The 10,674-nt window shown below is 58.5% G+C and overlaps 2 protein-coding genes across 3 annotated transcripts; both read left to right on the top strand.

Annotated features, from left to right (window-relative positions):
• Positions 1-1,270, top strand: FITM1 (fat storage inducing transmembrane protein 1). The gene is made up of 2 exons (XM_078848239.1): positions 1-250; positions 419-1,270. Exons 1-2 carry the CDS (start codon positions 9-11, stop codon positions 1,020-1,022), a joined length of 846 nt encoding a protein of 281 aa, XP_078704365.1. The 5' UTR covers positions 1-8; the 3' UTR covers positions 1,023-1,270.
• Positions 1,271-2,245: 975 nt separating this feature from the next.
• Positions 2,246-10,311, top strand: PSME1 (proteasome activator subunit 1). Of its 2 annotated transcripts, none has more exons than XM_078848233.1 (11): positions 2,246-2,945; positions 3,431-3,463; positions 3,641-3,703; positions 4,129-4,230; positions 4,586-4,640; positions 4,760-4,857; positions 5,865-5,933; positions 6,014-6,081; positions 8,967-9,021; positions 9,255-9,341; positions 9,641-10,311. In XM_078848233.1, the coding sequence occupies exons 1-11, from the start codon at positions 2,907-2,909 to the stop codon at positions 9,719-9,721; spliced, it is 750 nt and encodes a 249-aa protein (XP_078704359.1). In that variant the 5' UTR covers positions 2,246-2,906; the 3' UTR covers positions 9,722-10,311. The 2 variants fall into 2 exon arrangements, with proteins under 2 accessions (XP_078704359.1, XP_078704358.1); XM_078848232.1 differs by having other exon boundaries at positions 4,583-4,640.
• Positions 10,312-10,674: the final 363 nt, after the last annotated feature.

Below are 10,674 nucleotides of genomic sequence, written 5' to 3'. Positions count from 1 at the left end.
CCGAGGCCATGGCCGGGAGCGGGGGCCGCCTGCCCCTCGCCCTGCTGGCCCCTGTGGCCGCCGGGGCCCGGGCCCTGGCCCGGGGGCTGGTGTTCCTGTGCAGCGAGCGCTGCGCCTGGCTCCTGGGCGCCCCCTGCCTGCGGCGGGCCTATCACGCCTGGCTGGCGGGCGCCGTGCTGCTGGGGCCCCTGCTGCACCCCTTCGCCAACCCCCACGCCATCCTCGCCAACCAGCGCAACTTCTTCAGCCGGTGAGCGCGGGCGGGGCGGGCAGGGGAGGCCCGGGGAGGGGGGGGTGAGGGAGGCCCGGGGCTGGGAGGACTGAGGGGGGGGGGCGAGGGAGGCCCGGGGCTGGGAGGACTGGGGGGGGGGGGCCTGGGAGGCCCGGGACCCCCCTAACGTGCCCCTTCTCCCCGCAGCACCTTCGTGGCCTCGGCCTGGGGCTGGACTTGCATCCTGGCGGGCGGCTTTGCCCTGCTGGTGAGCTACGGGGCAACGGGCCGGGCGCTGGCCCCCCTGCGCCCGCTGGCCCGGCTGGCCGTGGGCACAGGGCTGCAGCTGGCCGCCGCCGCCGCCTTCGGGCTCGTGGAGGAGCTGACGGGCTACTGCTACGCCCCGCTGCCGGCCGGCACCCTGCTGCCCCCCGTGCCCGACCGCCCGGGCTGCCTGGCCGCCGGGCACCACTGGCGTGGCTACCTGCCCTCCCGGCCCACCTTCCTGCTCACCTTCTGCAGCCTGCTGCTGGCCGAGGAGCTGGCAGTCTTCCGGCGCTACCTGGCCCGCGGCCACCCGGCCGGCACCCCCCTGCGCCTCGTCTTCCTGCTCAACGTGCTGCTGCTCGCCCTGTGGAACCTCCTGCTGCTGGGCACGGCCGTGTACGGCCCGGCCTATGGGCCCCAGCTGGTGGGGGCCGCCGTGGCCACCCTGGCCTGGTACCTCACCTACCAGGGCTGGTACCGGGCCCGCTGGTCGCCGGGCCGCCCGGGGGCCGGCCTCTTCCTGAAGGGCGAGCTGCGCGCCTGAGGGCCCCAGGCGGCCAGGAGAAGCCCGGGCTTCCCCGGAGCCTTGAAAGGGACCACGGTCAGGGTGTAGATTGGGGGGTGGGGGGAGTGATGGGAGGGGTGGCCTGCTGAGGGAACCCAGGCATCCTGGGCAAGTGGAGGCAGACCTAGGAGGCCAGGTGCAGGAACCTAGGTGCCTGGGGAGGGCACCCCTGCCCGTCATCCTCGAAAGGGGCTGATGCTCTCTCCTGAGGGAAATGTGGGGGGGGTAACTTGTGGGGGGGGAACCTAGGTGTCTGGGAGTTGGGGGTTGTGATGGGGGGGAACCCAAGTGCCTGGGGAGGAATGGAGGCCCCCCTTCCTTTGGGGGGGCAGGAAGAGTGGCAGGGGGCTTAATTCAGGGATGGGGCCCCAGCGATCTGGGGGGATCCCAGCAGGGAGTGAATAACAGCAGCAGGACCCAGGCATCTGGGGCCCAAATAAAACATGGCCGCCTGCCCTCAGTGGGGAGAAGACTGTTGCTGTGGTTTATTGGGATTCCTGGGGCAGGGGGACCCAGGCATCCGGGGAGGGGGAGGGGGGGATGCTTGCAGCATGGGAGTGATGGGGGAAGGGACCCTGGCATCCGGGGGATTAGCCTGGGGGGGCACTGCTGGGGGAAAGCTCGCAGCCCTGGAGTCCAGTAGAGGGCACTGCTGGGGGAAGCTCACAGCTCAGCAACCCCACTCCCACAGCTGGGGGTGCTGCAGGCGGGGGGGGGGAAGCTTCCAGCCTGGAGCCATACGCCCCACTCCCTGCGGGCACTGCTGTGGGAAGCTTACAGCACAGACCCACACGCCTCACCCTCTGGGGGTACTGCTAAAAGAAGCTTGCAGTCTGGCCATACCTCCCCCCTGGAGGCACTGTTGGGGGAAGCTTGCAGCCTGGCCATCCTTTCCCCCACTGGGGTCACAGCTTGGGGAAGATTGCAGCCTGGACATCCCTCCCTCCTTGGGAACACTGCCGGGGGAAGTTTGCAACCTAGACCACCCTCGCTGGGGGCACTGCTGGGGGAAGCTTGCAGCCCGGCCATCCCTCCCCCACAGGGGGCACTGCTGGGGGAAGCTTGCAGCCCGGCCATCCCTCCCCCACAGGGGGCACTGCTGGGGGAAGGTCGCAGCCTGGACATCTTTCCCCTACTGTGGACACTGCTGGGGGAAGTTTGCAACCCGGACCACCCCCGCTGGGGGCACTGCTGGGGTAAGGTCCCAGCCTGGAGCCGTACACCCCGCCCCCTGCGGGCACTGCTGGGGGAAGCTCACAGGCCGGCCATCCCTCCCCCACTGGGGACACTGCTGGGGGAAGCTCGCAGCCCGGCCATCCCTCCCCCACTGGGGACACTGCTGGGGGAAGCTCGCAGCCCGGCCATCCCTCCCCCGCTGGGGGCACTGCTGGGGGAAGCTCGCAGCCCGGCCATCCCTCCCCCGCGGGGGTCACGGCTGGGGGAAGGTCGCAGCCCGGCCATCCCTCCCCTGCTGGGGGCACTGCTGGGGGAAGCTCGCAGCCCGGCCATCCCTCCCCCACTGGGGACACTGCTGGGGGAAGCTCGCAGCCCGGCCATCCCTCCCCTGCTGGGGGCACTGCTGGGGGAAGCTCGCAGCCTGGCCATCCCTCCCCCGCTGGGGGCACTGCTGGGGGAAGCTCGCAGCCTGGCCATCCCTCCCCCACTGGGACACTGCTGGGGGAAGCTCGCAGCCCGGCCATCCCTCCCCCGCTGGGGGCACTGCTGGGGGAAGTTTGCAGCTCGGACCCGCCCCGCTCTCTCCGCCGGGATTTCCACCCCCGCCCGCGGCTCCGTCACTTTCGTTTTCACTTGTCAACTCGCACCATCATCGCCACGCGCCCCCCAGCGCCCCCCCCCCCCGCCATGGCTGCGCTGCGGCTCAGCCCCCAGGCCGAGGCCCAGGTAAGGGGAGGGTCCCTGGCTGGGGAAATGCGGGACGGGGGGGGCAGATTTGTATGGGGCCTGGTTGGGAGGACACGGAGGGGGAGTGGGGCGGGGGGGGCTGGGCTCGGAGGAGCAGGGAGCGGGGCTGCCTGGGGAATTTGGGGTGCAGCTGGGGGTAGATGGGGGGATCTCTGTCCTTCCCCAAGCCCGAGGGGGCAGTGCAGTGACTCTAGGGGAGAGGTTTCCATGGGGCAGGCGGGGGGGGGGGCCCTCCACGCCCCATCACCAGCGCAGATGGGGCAAGGCCGGGCAGGTGGCCGGGGGGATCGGGTGTCGGGGCCTGGCGGCGTGCCCGGGCTGGGGGGGGATATGTGGGTTGGCGGCGTGCCCGGGCTGGGGGGGGATATGTGGGTTGGCGGGGTGCCTGGGGTGGGGACGACGCGGAGGGAGCGTCCTGCTGGGACATTTGACCTCCCCCGAAATTTCTTTCCCCCCCCCCCCAGGTGGATTCCTTCCGGACCCAGCTCTGCACCCAGGTGAGACGCTGCGAGCTTCCCCCCAGCCGTGCCCCCAGCCAGCGGGAGGGAGGGGGACAAGGGGCTGCAAGCTTCCCCCCAGCCGTGCCCCCAGCCAGCGGGAGGGAGGGGGACAAGGGGCTGCGAGCTTCCCCCCAGCAGTGCCTCCCCCATACTGACCCTCTCCCCATCTGCCAGGCTGAAGCACTCGTTGGGACCCAGTTCCCCAGTAAGATGACTCAGCTGGATGCTTTCCTCAAGGTATTTGGGAGACAGGGAGGGAGGTTTAATGGGGGGGCAGAGAATGGGGTGGGAGCGGGGATGTGGGTTTGCCTGGGACATGGGTTGGGGGGATTTAAGGGGACTGTCAGGAGGCTGGAGGGGAAGGGAGCACGGAGGGACTTTAGAGGTTTTGGGGGCAGAGGGTGGGAGGCAAATTTGGGAGCAGGGGCAAAAAGGGGTTTGGGGGAATGTGGGGGCTGGAAGGGGATTGGGGGATGGGTGGGGAAAGTATGGGGGGCTGGAAACAGGATTGGTGACTCAGGAGACAAGGGTGGGGGGATCATGGGGAGCTGAGAAGGAGCATTGGGGGGGAAAGTGGGGGGCCAGGAGAGGGGGGTTGGGGCAGAGGGTGAAAGGTCACTCCAGGGGGTCCAGCTGCTCACCACCCCTCCCTGTCCCCCCAGGACCCAGCGCTGAACGTGGGGGACCTCGAGTCCCTGCGGGCCCCACTTGACATCCCCATCCCTGACCCTGCCAAGGAGAAGGCCAAAGCCGAGCGCCGCAAGGTGAGTTGGGGGGGACCCCAACACACCCCCTGGCGTGACAGCTGAGAATCGGGGCAGGGCTCGGGTCATGAGGGCCCCACAAACCCATGGAGCAGATCTGGGGCTGTCTCCCTCCCTGCACCACCATTTTCTCACTTGGTTCTTTTGGGGGTTCACCAGAGGGGGGAGAATTTGGGGGTGGGTCTGGGGGGTCTTTTTACCTCCATTTTCACATTTGGTTCTTCTGTGGCCAGGAGGAAATTGGGAGGGCTCTATAGCTTGGTCACCCCTCAAGGGAGGAGGGTGTTGGGGGGGGGGGCCGGGAGCCCCACCCAACCCCCATTTTTTCCCTGTCCTTCTCGTCTGGGGGCAGAAGGAAGAGAAGAAGGACGAGAAGAAAGACGAGAAGAAGTCGGAGGAGGAGGATAAAGGTGAGTGGAGGGCCCAGATCTTGGGGAGGCCCTCCATTGACAGGGGTTGGGCCCCTGCCCCCCATTGCTTCTGAGGGGATTGTGGGTCCAAACCCCCCCGTTTTTCTGTCTCTCCCCAGCGCCCGCCTGTGGCCCCGTGAGCAGCAACAAGACGGTTGTGGGGCTGGTGAGCCGGGTGAAAGCCGAGATCCAGGGCGCCAAGGAGGAGCTGGGGCTGGTGAGTACGAGACGGAGCCAGAGCACGACCCCGGCCAGGCCGCCGTGAAACACGCCCCCCACACGACGCTCCCCCCCGTGCACGCAGCACGACCCCGGCCAGGCCGCCGTGAAACACACCCCCCACACGACGCTCCCCCCATGCACGCAGCACGACCCCGGCCAGGCCGCCGTGAAACACGCCACCCGCACGATGCTCACCCCCCGTGCGCACAGCGCGACCCCGGCCAGGCCGCCGTGAAACACGCCCCCCCGCACGACGCTCGCCCCCCGTGCGCACAGCGCGACCCCAGCCAGGCTGCCGTGAAACACGCCCCCCGCACGACGCTCGCCCCCCGTGCACGCAGCACGACCCCGGCAAGGCCCCCGTGAAACACGCCCCCCGCACGACACTCGCCCCCCATGCACGCAGCACGACCCCGGCCAGGCCCCCGTGAAACACGCCCCCCGTGTGCGCAGCACGACCCCGGCCAGGCCGCCGTGAAACACGCCCCCCGCATGACGCTCTCCCCCCGTGCGCACAGCGCGACCCCGGCCAGGCCCCCGTGAAACACGCCCCCCGCACGACGCTCGCCCCCCCCGTGCGCACAGCGCGACCCCGGCCAGGCCGCCGTGAAACACGGCCCCCGCACGACGCTCCCCCCCGTGCGCGCAGCGCGACCCCGGCCAGGCCGCCGTGAAACACGCCCCCCGCACGACGCTCCCCCCCGTGCGCGCAGCACGACCCCGGCCAGGCCCCCGTGAAACACGCCCCCCGCACGACGCTCGCCCCCCCCGTGCACGCAGCACGACCCCGGCCAGGCCCCCGTGAAACACGCCCCCCGTGCGTGCAGCATGACTCCAGCCAGGCCCCCGTGAAACACGCCCCCCGCACGACGCTCCCCCCCGTGCGCGCAGCACAAGAGGATGCACGGCACCCCTGGGTAACACACCCAGCAGGTCCCATCCCCTCCAGCAGGGGGCAGCAGGGACAGACAGATACACACTCATGGTCTCTCTCCCCACCAGGTCACTGTCTGGGTTCAACTCCAGGTGCCCCGTATCGAAGACGGCAATAATTTTGGGGTTGCAGTCCAGGTGAGTGCCCCCCCTTCTCCAGCCTGCTCCCCTCTTTCCCCACCCACCCGGCTCATTGCCCCCCCTCTCCCCCTCCCCAGGAGAAGGTGTTTGAGCTGATGACGGCCTTGCGGACGAAGCTGGAAGGATTTCAGACCCAGATTTCTAAGTGAGTCCCAAGTTTGAGGGTCCCTTTTGCCCCCAAATCCAAGCCAGGGATGACCCCTCCTCCCCCCACACCATCCCAGGCAACTTGATTAAAAGCATGACAAAGAATCAACCAATCACCCACAAGAACCAAGAAAATTCAAGGGCAAAAGCCACTGTTAAATGCAGGGGGAATAAGAATTTGAAAAATCCAAGGGAGTTAATTGCCGAGAAACTGGATTTTTTCCCAACAACGCAAGGAATCGAAATGGCAACACACTTCATTCAGTGCCACGTTTTACGCTTGCAAAACCCCCAAGGAAATTAAATACCAAGCGCGTTGTCCAACGCTGAGAAATTTATTCAAAAAAGCAGGGAAATTCAATGCCAAAAATCCTCATTAAAAGCAAACGTCATTTTCACACGAGAGGAATTAAAATGCCAAATGTTGTTGAAATGCAAGTTTTTAAGCTTGGCACTCAAGGAGGCGACTACAAACGACCCCAAGTTTCTTCCTGGTTTTAATCGGCTGCGGAAGAGAGGAAGGTTTCTGCAAAAGTGGGGGCTGGAAAGTTTTGTTCACAGCAAAAGTTTTAGGGCCATCAGAAACCAAAGACATTTCAATGCCCAAGTCACTTCCGTCAGTGAGAAACCAATAAGCAGCGACGGGAAAAAGAACATTTTAATGCAAAATCTTTGTGGCCTGGCAAGGTGACAAAAAGGCCGCTTTGCATTTCACAAGTTGCTGCTTTTTCTTTTTCATTAACAGTTCGAACATTTGCATTTGACACGTTCTCAACCTTTACAGTTCGGTGGCCGTTTGATTTGTTTTTTTGGGGAATGGAAAATTTTCCACTTAATTTTAATTGAAAAAAACCCGTTTAAAAATCAAATCTGAGTTTACCTGGCTTGTTTCTGCAGCCTTAAAGTTCTGCACTTCCAAGGGGTTTTCCATTCAATTTCTGTTTGTTTGCAAATTACAGTTGTCCATTTGAAATGTTTTCACATTGGTTTTCCCGCGTTAAATTGGCCTTTAGTTTCATCCAAAACAATTGTTTCCTCAATCCCTTCGCAGCCATTTTCTGAATTAAATGCAAGAATTTTAATTTGCAAAAGCCAAATTAAGGAAACTAAAATGCAAACAAACCAACCAGCGAAAAAGGTACATTGACACCCACCGTACTTTCCCTTTTTTTAGGCACTAACATTCCCTCATTTGGCAGGTTTATTTTTTTACTTTGAACGTTTCCCTGCATTTAATTTTTGTTTCCGAACCAGAAAACTTGCATTTCATAACATTTATTTGCATTAAAAATTTCTCTCTGCCCCACACACATTCTGCTTCCTGCCCCCCAAGCTTAAAATGTGCATTTTACATTGCAGTTGATATTTTAAGAAGGTTTGCGTTACACTTTCCCCTCTCCTTTGCAGCCTTCGTATTTTGTAATTTACAAAGGGAGTTAAAATGCATCGTGTCGGTAGATGCAAAAACCATTAAATGGAAAATGTGAAGGATGCAAAGGAGAACGGTTACTGTAAAAAACATTTGTTGGATGCAAATGTAAAGATTGTAAAAACCTTTCAGCCACAATCCTACAAACATGTATTGTACATGGGCTTAACTTTACTACTGGGTGTTAGTATCATGAGTAAGAGGCCTAAAAGTAAGCACAGGGACATGTTTGTGGAATTAGCAACTGAATTTGCAATTAAGAAAGTTGTAAAGAGTAAATGCAAAATTGTCCTGCCCCCCCCCCAATGGAAATTAAATGCAATAAAACATAGTTTCCACATAACATTTAAGCTTGAAAACTAGCAAAAAAAAAGTTAGTTTCCAGAATGCAAAAAGCTTCTGTCCAATGCAAACCATTTTAGTTTGCCAAAATAAAGAAATGAAAATATAAAAACACTGTGAAAAGCAGCGAAGGGGAAATTTTCCAGTGCAAACCAGCAACGGTTGCACGTCAGACTAGAATGCAAAACCAAATATAAAATGCAAAAAAACCCCAACGCTTGCCCCAAGAGAGGAACGTTTAACGCCAATGAATTGTGTCCAATGCAAAATACTACGGGTTGCAAAAACAATTGAAATGCAAAATCTATCACCCGTCAAACTTTTAATCTAAAAAAACCCCTCAAGGAATCTTAAATGTGGAAAATAATTGATGCAAAATTAATGAAGGCTGTAAAAAGAGAGCAAATTAATAACAATTAATGGCACTGAGCGCAAAATATGAAAATTGCAAACATTTGAAAATGGCCTTTCATTGTCTTTTAAATTTGCTTTGCGACCTTTAATATTGTTTGAATTTTTAAAAAACTCCTTTCTGATTGCAACCCAAAGTGCCAGCTGGTTTGATTTAGTCCTTGCAAGCCTTACGGTTTTGCACGTACAGTTGTGTGTTACAAATCGAATTTGTGGTTAGTACAAGGAGCCATAATATTTTGCAGGGACCAGTATTTGTGCACACTAAAATTCGTTGGTCGTTGGTGTTTCCTCAAGATGAAAAATTTGGCATTTCCGATTTTAGTTTCAGTCCTGCAAAACCAAAGCGCCCACCTCCAAAGGAAATGTAACAAGCCAAATGCTGCTCAGTGCAAAATAAATGAACACAGCAAAAAGAGGGTTTGAATGCAGCTTAACTTCCTTAAATGCAGATCGTGTACTGGTTCGGGGCGGGGGGGGGGGGGGGGGGGTTGCGTTCCATTTGCTGCAATTTTGTTAAGTTGGGAGGGTGGAAAACAAGGAAATTCTCACTGCCCCAAAACATTGTCAGCGTTGCACTGTGGAGAGATTGGGCTACCCTTGGGGGAAGCCGCCTCCCAGGCCCCCCCCTCCCAGCAATAAGACCGCCTCCCAGTTTGGGGCTTCAGCTCTGACTTCTGATCCCCCCCTCCCGCCTACAGGTATTTTTCCGAGAGAGGCGACGCGGTGGCTAAAGCGGCCAAAAATCCTCATGTGGTGAGTGTCTGAGACGGGTGCAGCTGCCCAGACGCCAGGGTTCTCCACTGCGTGGGAGGGGGGCTGCCCGGACTCCAGGGTTCCCCACTGCGGGCTGCCTGGATGCCAGGGTTCTCTACTGCGTGGGAGAGGGGGTGCCCGGATGCCAGGGTTCCTCAGCAGGGGCTCTGGGACCCCAGGGCTGGTGGGGAGGAGACACTGGCCTCTCATGTCTCCGGCTCTGCCCCCCGCAGGGCGATTACCGGCAGCTGGTGCACGAATTGGACGAGGCGCAATACGCTGAGATCCGGCTGATGGTGATGGAAATCCGGAACCTCTACGTGAGTGGGGGGCTGGGGAGAATCAGGGGGGTTGGGGCTAGGGGGATTGAGGGGAATAGCTGGGAGAGTGCACTCTCAGGCTGCCCCAGCCATCTGGGGAAGGAGAGACAGCCGAGTTGGGGGGCTTCTCTGGGAGGGAGTGGGTTTGGGGTGGGGGCTGAAGGCCAACATTAAATGGACCCCAGAAGACCTGGATCCTTCAGGGTAGGGACAGAGGTGAACCCCTAATTTAGCCTCACCCCTAGAAGCCGGCAGCACCCCAATACTAGACCGACTCTCCCATCTCCTCCCACCCCCAGGCCATTCTTTATGACATCGTGGTCAAGAACTTTGAGAAGATCAAGAAGCCGCGGGGAGAAACCAAGGGCATGATCTACTGAACAACCTTTCACCTCTGGCCTCCACCAATCACAGGGCGGGTTGGAAAGAGAGGCAAAGGCGGGACTTCCTGTCTTGCCATCTGCTGCCGATCAGAAAATTAGAGCTTTAGGGGTTTCGTGGCTGGTTTTGATTTTAAAAAAAAGGCAACAAAATGCCAAAAACTTCACCAAAAAAGGAAACTGAACGGCCCAAAACAAAATTGTGAAATAACTTTAAGGATGCAAAAAAAATGAAGGAAATTAAGCAGCAAAAAAATTAATAAAAGGACGAGATCTGATGGCAACAAATTCTCTGCCTCCAAGTCTGCATGAAATGCCAAAAATTCATCTGGCCACAATGAAGAAAAGCTGTAAAACAGCCAAATGAGAGAAATTCAGTACAAGCGTCATGAAATGGAAACCATGAATGTAAAAACAAATCCCAGAAACAGAAATCCAAAACTCTGCGTTAAATGGAAGGTTTTGCCCCCAAAATTTAGGTTTTTGGCATTTTAATTCCTTATTTTGTCCTTTTGGCAACGATTTTTGCTTTATGTTCCTTAGCATTTTAAGGAGTTGCAATAAAATAAAATGAACGAATGGAAAGAAAACGGCCCCTAAATTCTGTTGGGTCAGACATCGGTGGTGAACGGGGTGTTCTAGACAATTCCTTGTGGGATTTTATGGTCATAGTTTTCATATCAGGAGGTTTGGGACATTGAATGGCCTTTGGTTTTTTGCTGTCCGACGCCCATCACTTGGGGGAGGAGGAGGATGCTGGGAAAACAATGGAACGATCAGGTGCCGAAAAGGAAAGAAATAAAAATAAAACGAAGGAAATTAAAGGCCAAAATAAAAAACTTTGTGAAATCTGCAAAAACGTAGCAAAAAACAGGACCTAAATTTAACATTGGGGGTCTGATGTGAGGCCAAGGGGGAGGAGTCTGGGCTCGTTGGGGAAGGGCCAATCTGGG

Source organism: Lepidochelys kempii, chromosome 13, assembly GCF_965140285.1.
Source record: "Lepidochelys kempii isolate rLepKem1 chromosome 13, rLepKem1.hap1, whole genome shotgun sequence".
In the NCBI taxonomy this organism is placed as follows: Eukaryota; Metazoa; Chordata; order Testudines; family Cheloniidae; genus Lepidochelys; species Lepidochelys kempii.
The sequence above is the reverse complement of the archived record's forward strand: the minus strand, read 5'-3'. Positions and strand labels throughout refer to the sequence as shown.